Here is a 26820-nt window from a genome sequence, read left to right on the forward strand (position 1 = left end):
AGAGAGAGAGAGAGAGAGAGAGAGAGAGAGAGAGAGAGATATGTGTCAAGATAATTCTGAGCCAACCTGGACACTTAATCCCTTTGGACCTTTGTCTGGAGACTTGTATCAGGCCTCACTGGAAGATGACGGCTGGACCTTCCTGTTTGATGTCTTCCTGTTAGATTTCAAAGGCTTTCACTGATAGATGCTACTCACTCTATTTGTAGGATCCTTCAGTCACAGGCAAATTATGACATCTCTTCCAGGCTCCTTACAGAATGCCTGTGTGTTGGATGCTTGCTGTGTTTTTGGCACTGGATAGCACAAAGCATTTTACACATCTGACAGCTGGTAGCAGAAAGGCCCTCAATCACTTCAGGAAGCTCAAAAACTTTAAAAATTTTTTTTTCTCTAAAAGAAAAAAAATGCTGTGCCTCTTGTGCACAGAAGCTTTATTTATTTTTCCTCCCTGATGAACTTCCTAGCTTTCTTCAAAATCTGGTTTTGTAGACCGCTAACTAACGCCATTGCTTAAATTACCAGTATCTGCTTTCTCATCACATGGTTACTTATTCGTGTGCTCAGGGATTAGCTTCTCTCAGCACTTCTGGGCTCATCAGAAAATGGAAATACACCTGCCAGAGAGTATTATCAATCTTCCTGCCTTCTCTTGTCTGTCTAGCTGTTTCAAGCCAGTAAGCTTTTAGATAACTCTGAATTAAAACTCATTACGCTTCCAGAACTAGACAATGCCACTTTCTGCAAGCTGAGCTGCTTGTGAGAGGCCTTTTTACGAATTTTCCATTGCTAACTTACACATACAAAGGCATAAATGGGCACACAGTCTGAAGAGACACATTCAAATGATGTGCAATATCCAGCCCCCACCTCCCCAGTATAGTGGAGCAGAGCTGGCCCTTCCTCACATTACAGTAATAATAATAATAATAATAATAATAATAATAATAAATAAAAAATAAAAAACATAATTTTTTTCCTGAAATACATTCAGGCAGTATATTGCTATACGCATGCCTTGTTTCCTCAATATCCTTAAAATAATTGGTTTTTGAATGTTAACTATTGTTGTTTTGGAAGTGAATATTTGCTCACTCTGCTTACTGACATGAAGTTTCTAGTTGGGATCCCTAATCATATTGATAATAATAAATACCCTGCTTACAAAAGTTTTGTTTCTTGCACAGAATGAGTTCTAGTTGATATTGTGGAATTATTTTCAGGCTTAAGTTTTGTTCAGAGGTTGGCATGAGGTGCATAATAAATAAGTATCCTTTAGCAATAGAGTGGCCCTTCCACAGCCACTTGCTGCTTGCATGGTACATTTGACACCACAGTAAATGTGTAAACTGTGTGCCTTAGATCTTAAGTAAATTACAAAAGTTATTGATGACTTCTCAAAAGTTAGAGCAGAAGAAACAAAGTTCTTTATTCTCATCACAGTTTTCTAATACACTTAACCTGTACTGGGGTGTTTATAACTTTATATCTGTTCTATCCCTTCATCCCATAAGTATTTATATAAACAGGACACCCTGTAGCTGCTAAAAAAAAATTATACCCTATGTTTTGTGACTCATCAATGGAGATGGGCAAGCGAGTGAAGACGTAACTCTCATGTTCCATAAAAAAAATCAGCATTTCTGAATTTGAGATGATTTTGAGTGTGAAACTTTTACATTATATTTGAAAAATTATTACTGTTACCAAGCTGCTCTGTGTTGTTTCCCATCCTGACACTACGTTTTTAAACAGCTTACTTATCTGTCTAATACAGTCACTATCTAATGATTTCCTCATCGGTATTTATCAATAAAACAAATAATGGCCTCTCAAGCTGCACAGAGTTGATGTATTGTCAATAAGAAAAATTAACAGATAAAAAGAATTAATATCATATTTTTCTTCAGTTGTGTATCCTTTTCTTAGACAATTCTGAGTATTTCAAAATACTAAAAATCTCCATTACTGACTCAACAACCCCCATTGTTCTATGTCAGTTTCGACATTGATTGACACTAGTCTAACGTTCCAGTTTGCTTTTCTGTTGTGCTCCTCTACCTCTTTCTTTCCATCTCTCTTGAGTGCTTCATGAGCAGGCCATGTGCCTAGAGGGTAGGAATGGCGTTGGAAGAAAAACAAACATATAGCTTTCATAATGATTCACAGTGCTTTTCTACTTAACCTGAGGCTGCCTAACATGCATGAAATGTAGCTGATATTTGATGAACCTTGTTATTAACATCTGCTCTAGTGGGGGTTAGTTGGAGAGGTTTGGGATGGGGCATACAGAGTGGCATGGTAAATGCTGCTGAACTAGATTCAGGTGCTCCTGGATAGAACTGGCCAAAAGGTTGAAGTGACCTTCCAGAGCCATTGCTCTCCCCCACATCCTCCCTTTCAGACCCTCCACATGCCAATCAAATCTTCAGTCTTAGTACTGAACTGAAGTGATATGCTAGTTTAAAACCAGAAGCATAGGGGATTCTTAACAGGGGTAGAAAACTTAACATAGCACTGTTGATAAAAATTCAGCTTCCCTGGGGAAAGAAAATACTTGAGATTATGTGTAATAAAAGGATATTAGACACTTGGACAATGGTTAAATAAAGGAGGAGAATTCACAAAAAAAACTCTATCACTTTATTTTCTTAAGCTTGACCTTCTTTTAGAGTCCTTTTCAAAAAAATTCTTATTGATGAGCATGTAAAAATAACTATTCGTACTTATAAGAATTTAGTGTTTTAGTACATGCACATAGTGTGAACCAAAGCAGGATAATTCAGACTTCTCTATCTCCTTATCATCTCTATGCTCAGATAGCCACCCCAGTCCCTTATAAAACATAACATGGGTTAGTATAAACTGTAGCTTCTGATCGTGGGCTAGAAGACTAGAATGAAACTCTCCTGTTAGCTGTTTTACCGGTTCTCCACCCTTCCCGCCCTCAGTTTTCAAGTGCACTCCTATTTGGTATCTCTCTTACATTTGATGTCCCTCTTTTCTCTTTTTAATAACTTTACATAACATTATTAAACTGAAACAAAGTATCAGTATTATTCATAGGAATTACCCATTTGGTTGAGGTTACTAATGACTTCATCTGTTTGCATATTCTTTCCCTAGTATACTTAAGATATTTTACAATCAACTTGCTTTTTAATGAAGAAAAACATTTTAGGAAAAATTTGTAAATAATAAAAGTTGTAAATTGTAAATTATATAGACATATATATATATATATATATATATATATATATTCCTTTATATTTTCTTGCCATGACAAGGTAGATATGTTTTTATATATTTGATATGGCCTATCTTAGGACCTGATTACAAAATAACATGTGAGTTTTGTTCATCTGAGAAGCTGTATAATACTACTAAAGGAACCATGGCAGGTTACATCATAATATCCTAAAACAAGGAAGCTGTGGATAAAATATTTTATTTCGTGTTAGGTCTCAAACTCTGGACAAATGGCTGAGTTGCTTGTTTACTATATCATAGTGGATCTGGCCCCCTGCTAGGATCTCCCAGCATCCCTCAATATCTACCTCTTATATGGCCCTTCTGGCTGGCATGCCCCTCAACTCACTCTCCAGCTTAGGTATTAGGGCTGGACTGCTCTTCCTCCAATCGCCCTTCCCTATATAATCCAGCCGTTTTGGTTATCTGGTCTTTTTGTCTATTTGCTGAGCCAGTTTTTTGGTCCAAGCAGCCCTTCTTAGTTGGCAGCTGCTCTCCTCTCTCCCCTGTGTGACCTTGCCTCACATGGCTCCAGGTCATGTCCACTATGGATTTTCCCAGATGTCCATGCCTCTGGTTATGCTCTTTTTTTTGTCCACAGTAAACCTTCTCCTCCAACATACCTAAGAACAGTCATGTCCTTTCTGCCTTTATCTCTTTTTTCATTCATCTTGTTTGCTAAGTATTATATGATCATCAAACAGCATGAATCAAACTATCGCTGAATTTGGATATAAAAGAACAGGAGACCACTCCTTCCATTAAGCATTTTATAATGAAGCTGCAGCACAAGGACTCATAATAATGAGTGAATTATCAGTTATCAGTGATATAACTTTAAAGCATGCTGCATTGTAAAGTGCCTGTCTCACAGACATCCCAAGGGATGGAGGATAGGCAGAGGAGTGAGCAGAAAGGCAGATGGGTTCACAAGTTATAGGACTACAAAGAAGAAGACTGCTGGACAACATTGGTTGAATTTCAGTGAAACTCTTGACTTTTTATTGATCCCAGAACACTTCAGGAAATAGACAAATCAGCTAGGTTTTTGGGAGTGCAGAGAGTAGACAGAGTCGACTCTGTGCAAAAGAGGAATGAGGAATGTTAGACCAGTGACTTTATATAGGTAAAGTCAGTAAGGTTTTCACCGGACACTGGAACAGAGGGGCTTCCACAGAGCAAAGCTCAGTGATGAGGTTGCTTTCAGATTTGCACAGCACGGTATCCTGAAGAATTATGAATTTAAGCAACACATAGACATGGCCGGTATGGGAAATTTTTCATAAAATAGTTAATGCAACAAAAAATGTTTTAGGAAAAATCAGAAGTTTAACTTTGTGTTGACTATGAGCTATGACTATGGTTTAAATCAAAATGGAGATTTTTCATGATCTATACGGATTTTAAAGTACTTTTAGAAGGAACTGAACTATAGATTTTGCTGCACCATCAGTAAAATAATTCTGTATTTAACTGATATTTCAGACACAGTTACATCAAATTTATCGCTAGTCATCTTAGGTCAGATCACATTCTAATTGAAGACTAATGGATTCTAAGACAAGAAGCTAGTATAAAAGTCTAAAAACCTCCAAATATTTTATGCATATAATTTACTGAATTTTATATGCTAAAAGAAAGGTAATAATATATGCCTTTGGGGGTATTTAACCTAATTACTAGATAGTCAGAAAATGATATTTTTTACCTGTGAGTTCTAGCTACACAGAGAAATTGTATATGTTATCATTTTTCTTTAAAGCTATTAGTAATTTTATCTCATAAAATCATTGATGTCCTCATTTTTATTGGGTTTTTAATTTTAATTTTAATACAAACAGCTTAATGCAAATGGGTCTTGGATCCGAATAGTATGGGTTGGAATCCAGCTTGGCCACTGAGCCACTGGACAGTATGGAGAAGTGTCTTTCTATATCTTGGTTTCTTCATCCATGAGAGATGACACTAATCACATTGGCATCTTTGGCTCATCGGAAGGACAAAATACAAAATGTAGATTAGTGTCGAACATGTGGGAACAATTCATACATGATCATTACATTACTAGTAATATTGCAGAATCAAAGAATGATGCACACTGATCTAAAACATGCCTTACTGTGATCATTTGTTTTGCTTCTCAAGTCTTACTGCACAGATGGTCAGGATGCCCTAGGTTATGGCTGGGTTCTCTGTTGAATAGCAGAGGAGTCAGTGTGGATAGCAAAGTTAGATCTAGTCACAGTATAGCTAACCTGCCTCTTGTCTTCCACAGTGAGCCATCTCTATGGATTTGGATTGATGGATGCGGAAGCCATGGTGATGGAGGCAGAGAAGTGGACAACTGTTCCTCAGCAGCACGTGTGTGTGGAGAGCACGGACCGACAAATCAAGTAATGCTTGCTGCCTAGCCACAGCCTGACAAGCCCCAAAATGACGCCAGTGCAACTGCTGTAAAACATGGAAGCTAAATGCATCTTTCTGTTGCTTCTTTCTAGTGTCGTTATAAACTTGAGATAGAATGTTATACCCAAAAATCCTTCAAAGGAAAGTGTCCTTTTCAAGGGAAGCCCTGGACTTGTGGGCTGTTCTACATTTCCTACTTACCAATGTCCTTGCTTGTTGAAGCAAGAATTCTCCAGATCTTTATGTTCCTCAAACTTAATCACATTCTATGAAGGTCTCCAAAGAGTATGGTAAAATAGATAGCAAATACAGTTGCTGATCACTGAGAGTCGTGGGGCCTGTTCTCCAGTGTTAGCTGCACACACTCAGAGGCTGCTATTTGTAGTGTTTGCCCAGCAATATATGAAGCCCAGGTGCTTGATCTGAAGAACAGCATTCATCTCAGGGGCCTTCCTAGAGTTCTTCACTTTCTTCTCAGAAACCTCTCTGCCTGGAAAATGTTATTTATGGTTTGTGATGAACATAAAGCCTTATAATCCTGGAGGAAACGTGTTAGTAAGCAAAATGAAAATAGGATAAAGTCCTGATTTGGTTTGGTTTTAAAATTTTCCCCATTTATCTCTTTCATGGCACAGAGTGAGGAAGTAAAAATAAAGGGAAGGGAAGTTAATCAGTATTTATTTACCTAGCACTTATTACAGATAAAAAGCCCATGGCCCCCCACCTCCACTCGCTTTCATCTTTCCCTTTAAATGACCCAGTTATTTGAGTGTCTGGCAGTGTTGTCTTGTAATATCCAGTGGCTCGCTGCTGTCTGTCTTGTACTCTCATTTCAAACCCTGATGCCCACTGATATCTGCCATATCTTTTGTTCAAACCCGCACTCTCTCTCCTGCCAGGACCATTCGCCCGAACAGTGCAGTGCGCTCCATCTATAAAGCCTCAGGCTGCTCGGATAATCCCAACCATCACGTCAATTACCTGGAGCATGTAGTTGTGCGTATTACCATCACACATCCACGGAGAGGAGACCTGGCCATCTACCTGACTTCACCCTCAGGAACCAGATCCCAGCTTTTGGCCAACAGGTACAGTGAGAACCTCTCCCTTCCAGGGTGGGAGCCAGAGCTATACTTGATATTCTTCATGGAAGAGAGAAATAACAGCTCTTTATTCCTATTCTAGGAACCAACTGAGTGGCCCTTGGATTCTGTACTTTCTTAGTATCTAAGTAAGATGAGAAGCTACCTAACCTAGCATCCTAGCATCTGTAGACATGGGAGGGCAACATTGTATAGTCGGGTACTGAGAGGGTGCTGTAGAAAAGGTTGAAGGCCAGTTGTTCTTTATTCTAAAAGAGAATTGCAGAGCACTCAGGGAAGAGACAGTGGGAACATTGTGGATGGGAAGGAGTGGGAACATAGACTCCGAGAGCTTCGTGTTCATTCCCTTTCTGTACTCGGACTTCATGTGTTCTCCTAAACCCAGGGCTTAAGACTTTAACAAGGAATTGAGGTTTTGCCAGAACAAGTGTGCAAGTGGAAGGGATGTGAGAATTCCACTTTGTCAGATCCTGAGGCACTCCCTCCTTACCCTCCCCCTGCTATACAAAGGGGCCTCAGCTGCTGCCCACAACCTAATTACCCTACCTGCTTCATCCCAACAAACAATGCATGATTAATGGAGGTCTCAATAGCTGTTACAAAGCCAGGGGAGGCCTTGCTTGCTTGCTTTTCTTCCTTTCTTTCTTTTCTTAGTCATTATTCATCTGAGTTTAACTAGTGAGAGTGTCCGGGTGAAAGGCTTTGGAACTCAAGTCCAGCTTCACATAGGCCTCTATGTCCTGAGTTCACCCCTCCCTTGCGGAAAGCCGTGCTCTCTGCTGCTGCTGCTTGCTAGGAAAACTCAGTCCCCTCTCCTGGGTTTCAACTGCACTTTACCATCTATTATTAACATCCTAATAAAGGACTTCAGCAAGGAAACCCACCAGCTGATGGGCTATGGATGCCATCACAGGCATCTGGTGGCCTACAGGGTCACTGGCTTCAGGGAACACACGTGTTCCTCCACAGTCCACATCTGCTTTGCTGTTTGCAAAGTACTGAATGCAAGAATATTCCAGAGCTTGCATCCTTGACCTGCACTTAGGTTTACCTCAGCCTCCCCCACTCAGGTTTGACCTGAAGCATCTTAAGGGATTGCTCCCTGCATCTCCTTCTGAGTCTGAAGATGTGTGCCATCAGAAAGCAGTAGCAAGACTGGAGAGAGTTGGAGGCACAGAGAAATACCAAAGATGTGATGAGATGCAATAGTCTATAGCTCCCTCATAACATCTTTCTGAGTAGCTGGCCCTTTAAATGTGAAATAGTTGCATAGCTGGCCCTGGTCCCAAGGCCATACACACAGCACCTCTTCCATTCTTGTACTTGACACAGGGAGTATCCCTCCTACCTAGGCAGCTCAAGAAAGGTGGTTTCTTCTGGCATTCTTTTCCTCGGACATGGTCCAAGGGCTCCATTTTATTACAGGAAACCAATCTTCAATATCTCTTAAGTTTCTGATTCAGTGACAGGAAGACCTGGAGACTGCCAATGTGGCCCTAAGTCAACACTCAGTCCTGGCTCAGGAACCAAAGAGCTGAGAGGCAGGGACAGGACAGGACACAAGACACAAAACGGAGTGGAGAGGAATGAAGCAAAGCCCTGCTGTGCCCTGATGTCTTTCCTGTTGGTCTCCAAGATAATTCTTTGCCTTGAAGAACAGATGAATGTGGCAGGATTTAGGAGTCTCTGTGCTCAGAATTATTCCTAAGAGAGGGGAACAGTTGCTGTTGCCGACATTCAGCCTGGGTTTTGAAGTGTGAAGATTCTAAGCTGAGTATGGTGGTACCTGCCTGTAACACCAGCTCTAGCAAGGCTGAGACCAGAGAATTGTGAGTTCAAAGCCAACCTGAGCTATATAGCAAAAACCTGTCAAAGAAAGAAAGAGAGAGAGAGAGAGAGAGAGAGAGAGAGAGAGAGAGAGAGAGAGAGGAGAGAGAATAGAAATTTCCAAAAAAGAGTAAAGATCACAGTTTAAAATGAAGGAATTAAACTTTTAAAGCAAAGTTTCTCTAGCAAGGCAGTTAGAGTTCTCTGGTGGCAGAGGTGTTGTCTGTCTTCACCCTGTCTGCATGCTTACTAGCCTGGATGCCACTAGAAAACTCCCAATGGACTTTTTCAGTCTTGGTTGGTTGGTTGGTTGGTTGGTTGGTTGGTTGGTTGGTTAGTTGGTTTGGTATGGTTTTTGAGACAGGGCCTCACTGTGTAGCTTGGCTGACCTGGGAGTTGCTGTGTAGACCAGGCTGACCTCAAACTCACAGATCCACCTGCCTCTGCCTCCATAGCGCTGAGATTAAAGGCATGAGCCACCATACTCAGCTGCCCCAAGGCTTTGAAGCAGTCTGACCACCTAGGTCTTAACACCAACCGCAGAAGCAGAAGTTCTAGCCCCACTCAGACCCATGACTCTTTTCAGGTTGTGTCCTGTGCCGCCTCCCTCAGGCTTTCATTTCCCTTGACATATCTCTGAGGAATTTCTTTACAATTGTTTATCCATTGACCACTGCAGTTCCTGGACAGTCTGGTTTCTACAAAGTGTGGTTACATCTGTGTGGGCCATCTGGAGCCCCTCAGCGGGTCCCTGTCCCCACTGATGGGCAGCTCCTGTGGAGAACAGCTGTTGGGAGGAGAGTGGTTTACCCAAGCTGGCTGCAGGTGCTAAGTGCTGGAGGGCACTCAGCAGCATTCAGAACTCTAGGCCAGTTCGAGCTTCGTGCCCCATTAGCCCAGAAAGTCGGCTTCCCTGGCAAGCCACTGCAGTGATTTAGTGGGTTGGAGCTACAGGTCACCATAACTGTCCTGGAGGGAACAAATGGCCCTTTTTTGTGCTATTTCTTCTTACTCAGCCCTCCCTGCCTCTGGGTCAATATTCCCTGACTATCTAAAAGCAGAACTGATTTCTGCGCACGTGGCTTACTCGAGGGAGAATCTGGAGGTCATACAGGTCAGGGGGGAAGCTGCTGGGTCTGGAGTCCTTTGAAATCTCTTAGATGAGAGAACTTTCAAAAACTGTGTACAAAGTTTCCAAACAAAACCTTGTCTCACTAAATTCTTCCATCAGCTATACTTGTTAGAGTTATGAACAGCTCCTCTCCAAAGCTTTCCCCACCCCCATCTCACTTCCTTTTAGACTTAGCTTAATTGTCTTGGCTCTCTGTTCCAGTGTTTGGCCTCAGAATGAAAGCTGAAACTTTGCCTCCCTTCCTAAATTTGATTATGGAAACGTATTTCTGCTTCTGATTATAGTCTCAAGTAGAGAGAACTTACACTTTGTAGTCTGCAAAACCCAATAATTGTGTATAAAATGGAGTAATTATACCTCAGTCACATTTGTCACTGGAGTCCCTAAATGTTCAATGGGAAACTATTGGCACTGGTAGACATCACGGAGTATTAATGCATTTGTGGCTTGCAGTAAAAACACTACGTTTGCAATGATCCTGTTGCCATCACTAAGAATAAGCCTTTAGATTTATGAAGAACTGGCTTTCTCTTGACTTCGCTGATGTCTGTGTTTGAATCTAGAAAAGTAAATTTCTTCACGAAATAGGTGTAATACCAACTGCCTCGTACAAGTTTGGTGCAAGTATTGAATAACCTAATGCACAGTAAACCCTCACCTCGGGGCCTGGCACATGAGCGTTTAGGAAGTGGTACCATGCTTACACAGTGTCTCTCAAAACATTCATCCAGGGGCTTTATCAAACACAGATGCCTGAGCCCTGCTCACCAGTTCTTATTCTATGGTTCTGGGGTGAGGTCTGAGAAGCCCCACTTCTAGTAAGCTAGCTGAGATTAGAGCTGCCTACCCAGAGACCACTCCTCAACCTCAATTTAAAAGATCTCCCAGATTTTCTTGGTTTTGTGTTACAAAATATCTTATATGTGGTATTGTCGCGGATTCTGTGCAAGTAACTTACAAAGATGTTTATAATACAAAACAGAGTCCTACATAAAAGCCATGTACTCCTTAATAAAGGAAACCTTTTGCAAGAGGATTACAAAACCGGATGCATTTGGCAGTTAATGAAAGACTCCGTAATATGGTTGTTGAAACTTTACATTTAAAGGATAAGTTTTTTTGATAGTCTAAGCCTCTCTAGCACCAATACTAAAACATTTCTTTTTAAAAGAATGGTTTTTTAAATTAGTGTGTGTGTGTGTGTTTGTGTGTGTGTGTGTGTGTATGTGTGCATGTGCACACGAGTATAGGTGTCCATGAGAGCCAGAGGGTTTGGATTCCCTGGAACTAAAGTTAAAAGTGGCTAGAAGCTGCCCAGGATAGGTGCTGGCACCTAACTCAGGTCCTGTGGGGGAGCGAGGTTAAGTGCTCTTAACCACCAAACCAGCTCTCCAGCCCCCAAAACATTTCCGCACTTGAAGTAAGAAAAGGAAGGAACTAAATAGTATGTTTAAACACCCAATATCATAAACAGTCTATTATAGTTGAGCTCTGTGAGGGCTTGGAGCCATCAATAAGTTCCACCCTAAACTGTGAGGAAGCACAGAGTAAAAAAAAGAGAAAGGCCTCCCAAAAGCCTAGGCTAATGTCAGACCAGAGTGATAAATACTGTTTGAATAGTAGACGGTGGTTCTGAAATTAAAACCATTTACAGTCTTAGAAATAATTATAACACATGGATCCCAGTATTTATAAAGTACCTTGTCATTTAGTGGCCACACCTTCTTGGAAGCATGTTGTAGCCATGATATAGTGACTAGGCTCTTAAGTGAAAGCAGAGGGGGAAATCTTATGCTAATTATATGAGTTATTTCCTGATGTGCTACACATAATGGCAGGCTCTTCCAGCAGGTTTCATCCAAAGTAATTTGTTTGAAAACCACTCCTGAGTGTAGGGCTGGGGCACCAACTTAATAAATGGGTGCAATTTGTGCCAGTTGTACCTCTCATTTCACAGAGCCTGCAATTAAGAAGTCATTCGTGACAGAACTGACTTCTCTGCAGCAGAAGTGGTTCTGGACCTGGTGATAATCTACTCTGGCTTTTAGCGTACTGGCTCTATTAAATGTTACCGATACTGACAATGTCGGTGTGTCTTCTGTGTCTGCTGCTAGTATAGCACAGGTATGCAAAGTGGACATTAGAGTTCTTTCTCAGCTGGTTAAAGGAAAGTCCCTGATTTAAAACCTCTTTAATAGAGAGCCTGGGGTTTGCACCTGATTTATTTTATGGACAACTTTATTGCCTGTAATACCAAACTAATCTATAAGCTGCATTAACTTTTCCTGCTTAAGACAGAGAGAGAGAGAGAGAGAGAGAGAGAGAGAGAGAGAGAAATGCAGTTTTAATTACACTGTTACACTGTTCAAAGACAAAAATTATCAAAATATTGAATCAAAATCTGAACATGGACTTTACATGTCCCCCATTTTAACTACTGCTGCTCATGAAGGCCCAGGTCAGACTCAAAATGCACATGTCCAGTTAGCTGATACAACAGTTCTTGTCTGTCTCTGTCCCCATCAGCTCTCAGCAGAATGTCAACTTGTGTCTCAGTGCATTGTCATTCCTCAACTCACATGACATCAATGAACATCTCAACTTTTTGAAAAGTGAAGGGACCATGAAAGACCCTAACCATATATGCATAGACAGAGCAAAATACCTATCTCAACTTTGAAACAATTATTTGAATTTGATATTACATGTATCTCTATTTGGCATTGGTTCTTTGTTCCAAATAGGATCTAAAGATGATTGTCAGAAAAGGATGGATTCCAGAGGTGGACAAGAAGGGATCACAGAGAAGAAACACAGGGCCTGCCAAGCCAGTCAGCCAGCCAGTAATTGACCACTGAGCAATTAAAAGTTGACTCAGATTTTGGAAGCAAGATAGTGGCCTCTAATCTTCTTTGCAAGTTTTGATTTAAGGCTGTGAGCCAAATGTCCTGTATAAACTGTTGGAGAAGTGCTTTCATGTTCAATCTTGGAGGGGTATTCTGTAATATCTTAGTGCCATGGTGCTAACACCACAGCAGATCAGAGTTCAAGTTAGGGAAGGAGTCCTTCTAACTGGGTTTTTCTTCTCAATATATTCCCTTTGATAACCTCTGCGATAACTCCCAGTCCCTGCCTCAAAGTTGGTACCTTTCAATGACTTACAAACATTAAGCGTGTAAGTCTTGGCCCAAGAAGTTCTTGGTGATGTCTACTTTTAAGCTATAAACTTGTGAAGTGAGCTTGTTGTTCAGGGGATTGTGGGATCTCTACTAACTATATCGTTCATATTCTACTAAGAGTCAATTACTATGGGAAAGAGCTCTTGCTTAGAAGATACCAGCAAAGAAACCAAGCACAGTATTTGATGTGGGCCCTGTTGAGATGCTACCCAATTCTCTGCTCGGAGAGTTAAGCTTCATAGGTAACCATGGATATTCTAGACAAAGACAGCTTTACATACAGGTTAACTTTAAGAGCAATTGCTAGCCATTCACTGCAGTAGAGAAAGTATTTGCATACTCCCAGGAACTAAGCTATCCTCTAGTAAGGGACTTCATTGACTTTTGTTTCTGAAATTAATTATTGACTGTGAAACAGTTAAAGAACACTGCTTGAATTCCCTTTTCTTTCCTGTAAAAGCATAAGAACATACAGTGGCAATTTTACTATACATTGCCTTTCTCAGAAATATTACTAAGTTGGCCACTTAGCTACCCACACAATCCAAATGCATGCCACTGAACACTGCAGCTTTGAAAAACAGCTACCATTTTGAAGGGAATCCCAAACACAGTGACAAGTTGTGTTTTTCTGAATCAGGTTTCTAACATTAGCCCTGAAGGAGATGGGTGCAGCTCTGGTTGGTTTTCTGGAAATACACATTTTTCTGCAGAGAACCATGATTTACTTGGCAAACAAAAAATAAGCAAGGAGAGAAAAATCTGACCATACACCTTCTAGGATTTGTATGCCTTGAGTCATACACCACATAGTCTTTGTGTCTGGTTTCTTTGTGCCAAGTGGTGTTTGGGAAATTTGTCTGAGCATGTCATACCTTGTTTATCTGCCAGTTTATGGGCTAAACTATAAAGAGGGCTCAGAAGTTCAGAGCGCTTGCTGTCCAATCAGAAAGACTAGAATTAAGATCCCAGCAATCACATATCAACCCGAATACTCCAGCAATGTCTATAACCCCAGCTCCAAGATAGGTAGAGACAGGAAGGTCACAAGACTTTCTGACTTCCAGCCTCACTGTGAAAAATTCAAGTGAAGACTCAGGAAGGTACCCTGCCTCAAAAGAAATAGACAGGGAGTAATGGAAGTGACCACAAACTTCTGCCCTCCACACACATGTACACTCATACAAACATGCACACACATTGACACAGACCACAAGTTAAAAAAAAAAATCTGCCAGTTAATGGTCATTGAAATTTACACGTTTTTTTTAATTTTAAAATTTGTGTGCATGCATGTGTTCCTGCATGTACTTATACATCTAGATAGATGTCTCTAAAGGCCAGATAACGACATCAGATCCCCTGGAGCTACAGTTAAAGGCATATGGTACTAGGGACCAAACTAGGGTCCAGCTTTTTTACAAGTTTTGATAATTATGAACATTCATGTGAAGTTCTTTCTGTGGGCTTATGCCTTCAGTTCAGTTGGATAAATGTATATTTAAAAAGTGGTTGGGATTGTTGTATAGGTTTTTTTTAACTTTATTGAACCTTTAAAGCTGTTTTCCAGAGCTTGGACACCATCTTTGCATTTCCACCCCAACCCCAATACGTGCTCCCTGAGCCCTGTATGAGAGACAGCAATTGCTCTACACAGTCAGCTCTTTACTATCAGTCTGGTGGATAGAATCTTAGCCTATTTTCCTAGTCCCTAAATAGCTAGCTAGCCCTTCCAATTGTCTACATGGCTAGCCCTAGGCCAGCTTCTTTGTTGTAGAATAGTGATGCTTTGTATGAGTCTGACCATTGGTGATGTCAAGACAAAGACAAGTTAACGTGTGAACATGGATGCTAAGAAATATAGATGACTAATCATGCTTTTGGCTCTAACCTCAGCAGATTTTAATTAATACACACACCAACAAAAAAAAAAAATCTTATGGTTTTTCAGGCTATTTGATCATTCCATGGAAGGGTTTAAGAACTGGGAGTTCATGACCATTCACTGCTGGGGAGAACGGGCTGCTGGGGACTGGGTCCTTGAAGTTTACGACACTCCATCTCAGCTGAGGAACTTCAAGACTCCAGGTGAGACATCAGTTCAAAATAACCCATTTATGTTGTGAAAGAAAATGGTAAACTACATTTGAGCAAAAGAATTCTCCACAGTTGCCCTACTCTGCTTGGTTTTGTTATAACAACAGTCTGACACTGTTACTTCATAAAGAAGAATGTTCTGGAAGTTCCTTTAGCAGCCTACTCTCAGCAGAACTCACTCACTGAGAGACCGTCATTAATGTATTAATGGAGCTGGGGCCCCATAGCCTAACTACTTTCCAGTAGGCCCTGCCTCTTAAAGGTTTCACTACCCCAACTGCACTGTGCATACAGCAGGCCTTCAGCACATACACCCCTGAGGAGCAAGTCACAACCACTTCCTGACAGCACTTCTGCCTCAGCATCACTATTCTGTGTGATTCATTTCATACACACATTAAATTATCTGTACACCTTCCAATCCTCAAGGCAGGGCAGTAAATGGGATCATTTTAAAACACTAAATAAAGAATAAGCATTTAGGTATGAATAAGAGACAAATCCCTCAGAACTGCATCCGGCCCACTTTCTGTAGTTTGTGGAAAGCCAGGCTTGTTCTTTAAAGTGTATTTTAGGCACATTAATTCACAAAAAGAGATAGTTTTTCCTTTGCTACTTTTCTTGCTTGCTTCCTTGTTTCTCAAATTTTCATTTTCATTTCAGAAAGACTGTGACCTTAGGCTGAACCAATTAATCAGGTTACTACCAAATGAGGGTAAAGATGGTATCCTGCCCTGCATGAACCCAAGAGCCAAGTAAAATGAAACTCTCCTTGATATATAATCTGAAAATAATAATAATGATGGTTTCCAGCCCTCTAAGATTCCGTAGGGCACCACATCACCTGAACCATCTTCATGTCCATATATGAAGCTTCTTTGTCATAGATTAAAGAGATGCATATATGATGGAAGATTGCATTGCCCACGATAGAGCCCTGAGCAGTTATTTGACTCAGAAATGAATCAACTTACTAGTAATTATACAGCTTCCCAACCACCCACAGACCCCTGTGCAGATGTGAGCAGCGTCATCCTTGATGCTCTGTCCATTTGCAGAAGGCTCAGACCTGAGAGTCACTTCAGGACTTATGTCCAACTCCATCATGTACTGACTCAGAACAGGATCACCCAGACCTTCCAAAATCACAACTCACAGTCAGTGAGCTGCATGAAGCAGAGGTGGTTCTCAGGAGAATTCGAGGATGAAGCTTGGGTTCACCAGCACTTTGCCTGCCTATCAAGAGACGTTATTCATTCTAGGAGAATTGTTTGACCATTATCTTTTATATATCTTTCTCCTCAATTATTTGGTGTATACAGCATCATACTGCCACGTAGAATTAAAGACCCCCAATAAACAGGGAGGTCAAAACCTATGGTGCATCCAGGTGTGAAGCTAGAGAGATGGCTTAGCATTTAAGAGTGCCACTATACAATCATAAGGACCTGATTTTAGATCCCAACACCCACATAACAAGCTGGGTATCCTGGTATATACCTGTAACCTTAGGAATAAGCCTGTAGCCCCAACTCCAAGGAGTAACCAAGATAGGAAGATGATTGGTGTTTGATGACTGAGTAAACATGATCCTTGGCTTCAAAGACAGATCATACGCCCAAGGAATAGACCATATGCCCAAGGAATAGATGCAGAGTGACAAAAGAGAGCACAGGACACCCTCTTTTGGAGGCTGCTGCTTGTGGTACCTACACATGAGTATAGATACACAAGCAAATAAAATGCTTTTTTAAAGTTTTTTTTTAAAAAAATGAATATGTCTTCCTCCCTCTCAGCATGCTATCTGAATACAATAGTGGCCAGTTTTATCCAGAGATCAAATGTCTGTTCCACAAACACAAGGTTGCTACTAAAGACAGACCTCAAACCACAGTTCTAGACACATGCCTTTTCCTAATCCACTTGGTTCCTAGGGAGCTCTCTTCTTTTCTTCTTCCTCCTAGTCAGTGTTCCTGCCATAGAATACATAAATTTTAGAAGCGAGAATAGCATGGTGAATGGGTTGTGCTTATCCAGCTTACTGCAGCTCCCAGATGATCCATCAGTAGATGTCACTCCAGGCCCCCCAGTGTACAGACAAACATGGGCTGTGTGGTCTATCAAAGAGGAGTGTGGATACAGAGGGCATGTTGTCTATAGAGAACGTGAGACAATTTTAAACTAAGCAAAACTACCTGTGTCCTTTATCATCAACAGGTAAAAGCAATTCTTCACCCAAATGGCTTCCAGTCCAGGTTCCCATTTAGGTAGTCACTTTAAGCAATAGTCTGGTAGAAACTCCATGCCCTTCTGCCCTGGAGGAATTAGGAATCTCTCAAGAGGCTCCTATGTCATCTATGTTAAAAGCTCTCTGAAGTAGCTCAGATTCACTTTGGCTTCTCCTTACACAGCTGGCTCTCCATTTCTATGTGTTCCAATTGTTCCATATCCACAGCTTCAGCCAAACCTATATCAAAAACTATTTGGGAAAAAAATTGCCTTTATTGTATATGCACTGGCTTTTAATTCCCTAAACAATGCTGTATAATAACTTACCTGTTATTTGGAAGTAGGAGTAACCCAGAAACGATTTGAAATACATGGGTAGATATCTGTAAGTTCCAAGCAAATTTTCTGTAAGGAACTTGAACACCTATGGATTTTCCTATCCATAAATGTTAGAACCAACTCCTCACAGATATTGAGGGACAATTGTATTATGTAAACATTCACTTCAGCTGTAGTCAATACCAATCATTTAGATGTGTTCTTTTTACACCTTATTGCTGTAATAAAACTATATGGTCTTTTACAGCCTTCTTCCCATTATTTCATAATAAAGTTAGTCACACCTTTGATGAAGGACTTTTCCATTTACAAGTGTATTTGTCCATAATTATGTCCTTGTTTCTATCACACAAAATCCTGTGGTAACATTTCTCTGTGACTGGTGAGGGATTTCTCTAGCTGATGAAATTTTTGTTGGATGTGTAAAATTTTTCTATCGAGACATAGAAAATCTAGAGGTTCCTGGTGCTGTACTAAGTTTAGATTTGTATATTTTCCCCTCCAGATAAAAAAAATAAATGCATATTAAGTGCTTAGCTGAATGAAGCATATACTTGTAATCCCAGCATGCAGGGGCTACAGTAAGAGGATCAGAGCAAGATCAAGGCCAGCCTGGCCTGTGCAATGAAAAGAGAGAGAAGGAGGGAGAGGAGAACTACAGACTATAGCCTTGTTGGATGTCCTTAATAGTAGTCCCCAGACAAGGGATAATCACCTTTGAGGCAATGTTCTGAAATAGTTCATAAGGTAAATTTTTAGATCCAAATGTTTATAGGTGGTGGAGAAATGAGATGACCTGTCATGCTTGTGTTGTGTACTCCATTAGAATTCTAGCAGATATCCTGTGAGAAGGACAATTTCTCCATCACTGCTACCTCAAGGTCATCAAATAAATCACCCCTATCCAGTGGCCCTCCTCTTCCCACCACTAAGAAAAATTTTCATGCATGTCACTTAAAATTCTGACACAGGCAGCCTTCAGCTCATGAAAAGCATGACCATTAGCAAAGAAAAGGCACCCAAGAGCAAGCTGCATGCAATCAAACTCTACTAGCTCAAAACATAAATCCAAAGAACTGAGTGCATCCCAGAATTATCTACGGATCTGAACTTATGGTGGCTCAGCTGGAAAGCATTAGACTTGGAGCTGGCAACATGGCTCAGGGGGTAAAGGTGCTTGCTATCAAGACTGACTACCTGAGTTCAACCCCCAGAATCCCCATGTGAAAGGAAAATACTGTCTCATACAAAGTGTCCTTTGACCTCCATACATGCCCACACACATTTGTAGTTAGTCAATTGATGAAACAAAGATTTTTTTATTTTAAAAAGATTATTTACTTTAAATAAATAAAAGGCATTAAGAAGAATATTAGTTTTATTATATTTTTCTAGACTAATAATGTGTGACTTTTCCTTCAGGAAGGTGAAGAATGGCCCATTGAATTCTAGATGATGCACCCATAAGAGACCAAAGAAATAATCCCACCCAGGTCTAGCTTGATGAACCATGGAGTTTATTAGGGTAACTTACAGGAGCATGTGTGAGGGGCTACCTACAGCCCACACTGTCTAGAAGAATGTTCTGCAGTGATGTAGCTTATTATCCATGGCCATGGATTTATGACTCAGTACCATCTTGAGGAACTCAGTTATTTTAATTAATTTTAGTTTATTTGCACTTAAGTAGCCAAGTATATCTAGACAGCACTGTTTTTAAAATCGTGTATGTACAAATATTGAATAATGATTCTGGAATTAGGTGGCACAAGAAGTTGGTTTTCTCTTAGTAACACATCAGACAATATGAAAACATCCCAAAAGCTCGAGTACCTATAACAAAGCCTCCTGAAGACAGCTAATATTCTCTTAAATAGTTATAATTCGCAATTCATCCCTTGATCCAGTGGTCTGAAGTATGTTTATGTCTCAGTCTTCCTATTGTGGGTGCTCAGTGAATGTGTGACCTGTGAACTGGGAAATCCTTATTTCTGCAGACTGTAGGAACATCCATTTCTTAAGATTCCTATCAACCTCCCCACCATTCCACTGTTGCTTGTTCTTGTTAAGAAGGACTGACTTAAGGAAGCCAAGGAGCTAAAAAGAGATTATCTGGTCATTCTCTGTTACTGTTTCTCAAGGTAAATTGAAAGAATGGTCCTTAGTCCTCTATGGCACATCTGTGCAGCCATACTCCCCAACCAATGAGTTTCCCAAAGTGGAACGCTTCCGCTACAGCCGAGTGGAAGACCCCACAGATGACTATGGTGCTGAAGATTATGCAGGTGAGTTGTACATAACTTTAAAAAGGTTGGGCATGTTCCTGGCATGTACAGTAATATGATGTAATTGCTATAAAGTATGTTTTCAAATATTTGGTATAATGTTCATAATATTAAGCATCTATTCATGGTCTGGAATATATTTTTCCTCTCCCAAATATTTGTATGTATATTAGTCTACTAATAAATACATATATTTAAATAGTTGTGTGTGTTGTCTACACAGATAGCCTATTCTGTAACTCTAGGTTGATGTATTTTATCTGTAATTTGAAATACAAATTGCTCAGAATTATACACTGTTTTAAACAGGTTTGAAGAAACAGGTTTTCTGTCTTTCTATATGTATTAGTGAGAGTTCACTTGAGGGACAGAACTTACAGAATGAATATATATAATGAATATTATATATAACAAATATAATATATGTATATAGAGAGAGTGAAGATAGAGGGAGGGAGACAAGGAAGAAGGAAAAGAAGAAGAAAGGGAATTTATTAGAGTGGCTTATAGGCTGTGGTTCCCCTAGTCCAACAATGAATGGACTGCCTATGAATGGAAGGCCTAGAACTCAGTAATTCTTCAGTTCATGAGGTAGGAGTCTCAGATGGTTGTCAGTATATGCTGCAATCTTGAAGAAGTGGGCTCTGAAGCCAGTAAAGGAATAGACTTGCCAAAAAGAGCAAGAGCAAGCTTCCTTCTTCTATATCCTTTATATTGTCTTCCCTCAGAAGCTGTATTCCAAATAAAGGTGAGTCTCCCCACCTCAAAAGATCAAGATTACAAGTTATCCTCCGACCTCAGAAAATCCAAACTAAAATGGGTCTTCCTACTTCAAATGACTTTACTAAGAAAACAATCCCTCACAAGTGTACCCAGCCACATGTGTTTTAGTTCATTCCAGATGTAGTCGGGTTGACAACAAAGAATAGTCATCACAGCATAGATCTTAAATTGTTTCTTTCAGTAGAGTTTTGTTCTGAGATTCCTGCCTCAAAGCGGGTAATCAGTTTGAGGATGTGGGAGTCTCTGTGACTCCAAATTCCAGACAACCATTCCAGGCTACACAGGTCAGCTCCAGGCGCTAACAGACCTCATTCTTGTCAGCCATGAATGGAAAGAAGAAAGGGGAAAGGCAAAGGGAATAGTTTTAAGTGTTTATAGCTTTGGTTGCTAATAAGCCTAAAATTATCTTCTCTGTAGTTCTTGAAATTAAATTCACATTGCTTTACCCGTTTTCTACTCAAGATTAGAGCCAGTCCCTCCTATGTCTATGAAGACTTCAGTAACTTGCGACCCTTCACATTTTCTCACAGCTCCTGAAAATGTTAGTTATCTCTTCCCAAAGGTGACTTTTGAGTTGTTTCACAGAAACCACTAGTAGGGGATGTGGTTTTTCATAGATAGATAGATAGATAGATAGATAGATAGATAGATAGATAGATAGATAGATAGAGATGGAATACATATATATATGAAATTATATGTATATTCCTATATAACACTTATATCAGTTATTTGCAGAAATCTTATTCTTTAATATCAGGTAAATGTCCACATGCTTTGTCTTAGTAATCTCTTTAGGTTTCTCCAATTGGCTATTTTCATCTGGATTGCTTTACTTTGCTTTAGTGTATATAAGGAAAGTTGAAACTGACTTTATTTTCCAAACAAATGCATATAGTTGACTGAACAATTGCCCCTTTTATCAACTCTGATGCTTTCTTTATAACAATAGAGTGAGTTCTTGTATCAGGGTCTCTGTGAGTCCACTATTTCTAAGTCAATAACATGGTAATTCATAAACCGGTATCACCTGCTGTGCTGTCTTTTTCAATTTCAGTTCTAAGAAGTTTTTTCTTTTTTCTTTTTTCCTCTTTCTCTTCCTTTTCTTCTTTCTTCCTGTCCTACCTTGCTTTCTTTCACTATGGTAAAATGAACAGCAACTTTGGCAGCAAAGGCTTCATTTCCATTTGTAGTTTACGGCCCTCTGAGAAGGGAAGTAGGGCCAGGAACTAGAGCAGAGGCCATGGTGGATGCTCCTTTACAGGTCTGCTCTCCGGGGCTCTCTGAGCTCCTTTTCTCATAAAGCTCATGCCCATCTCCCAGGGGTGGCGCCACCCACAGCGACCTCAGGACTCCCACATCAATCAAGAAAATGCTACATGACATTTCTACAGGCCAATCAGATTTAAGCAACTCCTCAACTGAGGTTCCTTCTTCCCAGATAACTCTGCTAGATTAAGTTGACAAAAGTAAAATAAATAGCCTCCCTTCCCTCTTCTTTCTTCTCCTCTGTGCTGCGGGCCTGACACATTCTGATATGTATCCTGCCTTCAACCCCTGTGGTCTATTTTAATATTTGTCGAACATCTACTTTCAGTTTTTACAAAGATCTTTGAACTTCTGTTCTTCCTATGAAATTTTAAATGGCTAAAGTTGCATTTTAGTTTCCCATTTGAACATCATTGGAATTTACACTCAGTCTCATGGGAAGACTTTTTTATTAGTCTTTTCCTATAAAACAGAACATGCCTCGTTTTACTGAAATTCTTTAACTTGATTTAATTTTCTTCTTATTGTTATACTTTGTTAATTTGGGTCTTGTTGCCCTTGTTAAACAAAATAGTCCCATTAGGAGCTCTATTGGCCCACAGATATCTTATCTTATATCTGAGCATGTTACTAGTTTTCTCTTATTTATATGTTTTAAAGTCACTTTTCTAAAATTGTTTATTTACCTTTTTTTCAGGCAACAAATTCTAGGGGCATCCTGCCCTTTTGAAATATGCTGTATAATATTATTTGCCAAAACTTTGCCTAATGGAGAAATGTTTATAAATACAAATTTAATGTATTTTTAAACAAGAAATATTTTGTTTCTATAGTTCAGAGATCCTTCTCCTGACACTGAGATAAATACATTTAATTAAACACTTGATCAGAACATCTTAAATATTCAGTAGGTTCTTATCCTGTAAATAGGTAGTATACTGAAGTCAATAGCATACTTCAATAATTAAGACCAAATGAGCTAACTAGAAGAGATTGTGTCAGATTTCATCCCATCTTGTTTTGCTTTGAGCTTGTCATGTTACTGTTTGTATTATAACTAGAAACTATTTTATCTTCTATGACAGAAAAAAAGTGTATCCAAAGTCATAAATGGAACACAATAGTAAATAAGCTATTATTCTTTCTTGTATCACAATTTTGACAATTTCAAATTCAAATTTGGTGGTACTAAAATTCTGAACACAATAACACTCCCTTGTCTCTTTTCTGATTATATTTCTAAAACATTGATGTTGGCACTTGTAAGAGAACAAAGACAATTTTATGTCACTATTATCCTGAAATTCACAACACCAGATTGTATCTGGGACAAATTAAGATTATAAAAGAAAGAGTATCACATGTGAATCTGTCATACAGAGCCTGTTGGCATGTATCACACAAATACATATTTGTAGGGTTTTTTTTAACTTATAAAATATCTAGTGAAAATGTTGGGGTACCTATGACTTCTTTTATGTGTGAGCATGTGTGCAGGTAGCCTTTCCTAGAAGCTAATCTGGAGCACAGGTGACAGTTTCACTGAATCTCAAAGACTGTGGTACCCACAGCTGCCTTTACTCACACAACACAGTCATCCATCCCTCCCCTGATACACAGTGGTAGATGGCTGAACTGTCCCAAATTGTACTAGCTGTGAAATTTAATTTGGAAATCAATTTAAGGCTCTTGGGGAAAGAGAAATAAACAGTGTTGTGAAGTGACTCTCGCAATTAATCAGGAATGCCTCCGAGCCCTTTAAAATCTCTTATTCCATTCAGAACATGAAGACATTTCAAATACATGATCTGCTTCCTTTAGACAGATCTGGACCAAACCTCTGGATGTTTCTTGACCCCAGCTTTACAAGCTGGGCAAACCATTATAACTCTTTGAAAATCCAGCTCTCAACAGTAATGACTCCATCTTTTTCCATGTCCTTCTACCCGAGTTCTAACATTTGATGTTTGTGTGATTTCAATAAATAAAATAGAACCTAGTTCTAAAATGACTAAAAGAGACATTGGGAGGTTCATCAGTAAAGCTTTTTGATTAGCACAAGTAGAATTCAAGCACTTCTGATTCCCTGTAGCCTCATTTTTGCATATTTCAGGAAATCATTTATTGGTATTTAAAATCAAAAATTTCTGATGAGAAGGGAATATAAGATTTTATATTCTTAAAAATTATGAGTCCAAATACCTTAAAAGTTAGAGAACAAGAAGAAAAAAGTAAGATCTTACTGGAGTTCCTCACGCCATTAGAAGGCTCTGCCTCGGCCACACGGAACAACTGTCATGGTTTGCTTACTATGAATTGTTTCTCATATAATACCAAAGAAAAGAGAACTTGAGGACCTTCATCCCGAGTGTGGATACCTTTAATCTAGATTGCAAGTTTGAATGTGTGTGTCATTTCTTTAGTTGAGCTGTCCATTGACATATGGATAGGACTCAAATTTAAATATATCCGTGCCTGAATCACTTGTTTTGTGTTCCAAGATGAGAGGCTGATAAATTTGTGCCATATACTGCAATGATGTTTCATGATGGCTGTAATATTTCAGAGACACGCGCTGACTTTAATGATCTTAAACAAGACACATAATCTCCTCTAGGTATTGAATAATAAAGTTTTATTTCTTTTTTGTCAACAATGTAACTTCTTGTTTTTCAGCAAATGCCATATATTTTATTGTTATGTATAGTAACTATAGTCATTTTTTCCTGATTAATTGTGAGAGTCACTTGACAACACTATTTATTTCTCTTTCCCCAAAAGCCTTAAATTGATTTCCAAATTAAATTTCACAGCTACTACAATTTGGAACAGTTCAGCCATCAACAACTGTATACCAGGAAAGGGAGGGATGTCTGTGCTGTGTGAGTTAAGGTGGCTGTGGGCACCACAGTCTTTGATACACATTCTGTGTATCAAAATTTGTGATTTTGGTATCACAGTTGTTTTACTATAGTGACCCTGTTCATTTGAATTGCTTGCTGTCACTCCCAAGACTATCATGCATGTTCTGAAGACCAGGCCATGCCTATAATTTATATTCTTGACTCCTCAGCAATTCATATTTTACCTTCAATCAAGAATACAGTCTTGGGCTTATAGCTACATTGGCCATCTCAAAGAAATTATCACTGCTTGGTGGCAAGCAGCTAAAATGTCTTATTCGATTTCAACTTTAAGATAAAATTGACTTACTAGGATCATTTTCTTTTTCCAATTTTGAATCTCTTCTTGAAAGGTCCTTGTGACCCTGAATGCAGTGAGGTTGGATGTGATGGGCCAGGACCAGATCACTGCAGTGACTGCTTACACTACTACTACAAGCTGAAAAATAACACCAGGTAAGAGTCAAGCCCTGCTCTCCCATGCTCCATAAGTATGTCCCTTGTATTCCAGCATTCCTGTGGGCCCAATCACGAAGAGTATGCCTAGACAGTACTGTATTCCCAGGTTCCCCTATAAGCTCTAAGAAAAGATGTTCCTGCTTTCAGTCCATGGCGGTTCTGTCATTTACAAGAGTAAAAACCCTACGGATTTACACAGAAAACTTTGGCATATCTGTGAGCTGCTTGTCTCATCACTGGGACAAAGCGTCTGATAAAAGCAACTTAAGGAAGAAAAAGGTTGTTTGTGTTCACAGTGTGAAGAGATGCAGTCCATCCTGGCCTAGGAAGCATGGTGGCTAGATCAAAGGGGAATTAGTCACACTGTGCCCTTCGTGAAAAAACAGAGCAGCAAATGCTGGTGCTTAGGTGACTTTTTGCTTTGGTCCTCTTTTTTAAATCTTGCCTACATTCAGAGTGGATCTTCTCTCATAAGTTAAATCTCCCTGCAAATACCTTTCCAGACACATACAGAGGTAATCTGAAGTCTCTCCAGGTTGATGATAAAGATTAACCATCATAGGGCTACTTATGGTCAACTGAACACTAAAGCATATCACTGTTAACAACAGTATTCCACTTCAGACCCTCAAAGGCTCATAACCATCTTTTAAACTAAAGTACATCACAATCTTACATCTGTAAGAGCCCCCGGTCCAAATTTTAACAGGTCTAAAAACATTGTTCAAAAGCCTAAAGTCTCTTTAGACCTGTTGTATAATTACTCTTAACTGTAATCTCTTAAAAAAAACCAGGTTCCATACTTCCAGTATATAGTGGCATAGAATTCTATTTCAAGATGGAAGAATTGGGATATAGCAAAGAAAGAACAGACTAACCAAAGATTTTGATCTTGTGATCAAAGTCCACTGGAGCAAACACTGACTCCTGAATCTCTGTCTAGTGCCTGGGTCCCTTGGCACACTCTGACCTCCAACAACCTTGATGATGCCAACTCCTCCACTTCTGCCATCTGCAGTACAAGTTTCCCACCTCATAGACCAGCTCCATCCATTACCTACAGCTTTCTTTCATGACTCTTCCATAGTCCTGACATCTCCAGCATCCTAGGGTCTGCATTCAGCTTAGGCCTTGTTTTCCTAGCTTCACACAGGACCTCTCAGAGCCTCCTTGCAGGGAAGCTGATATTGCCTCATACTGATCGTCCCCAGTGGCTCTCTGGAACCTTGTTGCAATTCTCCATAACATTGTAAAACTTGCCCACTCCCCCCTCCAAAAAAGCCAATGCTGTGAATGATGTCATCAAGTTCTGCTGAGTTTGAAGCATAGTTAGACACACATTTCCCAGTTACAGTGGCCTCTGTGCCCTGGCAGTTAAATGCAGATGAAACAATGTTGTTTTCAGTAGGGCATCATGTCCACAGCATTCTCAGTTCAGTGTGTCCCCTTTCAAATAGATTTGCATTTTCACAAATATGAGTGGGGTCTTAAGCCTGACTGCATAGGGGTTGATGTCAAAAGTATCCCCTCTCCAGGAAAAAGACATCGGAATGGGTATGG

General features: G+C 39.8%; 1 protein-coding gene across 1 annotated transcript in view; it reads left to right on the forward strand.

Moving 5' to 3' along the window:
• Pcsk5 (proprotein convertase subtilisin/kexin type 5) overlaps positions 1-26820 on the forward strand; it is a 409108-nt gene that overhangs the window by 235352 nt on the left and 146936 nt on the right. Inside the window, exons 11-15 of the mRNA XM_028770072.1 lie at positions 5525-5642; positions 6555-6743; positions 14848-14984; positions 19703-19846; positions 25155-25257. Of these exons, the coding sequence (XP_028625905.1) occupies positions 5525-5642; positions 6555-6743; positions 14848-14984; positions 19703-19846; positions 25155-25257 (691 nt within the window). The remainder of the gene's footprint in view (positions 1-5524; positions 5643-6554; positions 6744-14847; positions 14985-19702; positions 19847-25154; positions 25258-26820) is intronic.

Source organism: Grammomys surdaster, unplaced genomic scaffold (assembly GCF_004785775.1).
Source record: "Grammomys surdaster isolate TR1022 unplaced genomic scaffold, NIH_TR_1.0 198, whole genome shotgun sequence".
NCBI classification, from domain to species: Eukaryota; Metazoa; Chordata; class Mammalia; order Rodentia; family Muridae; genus Grammomys; species Grammomys surdaster.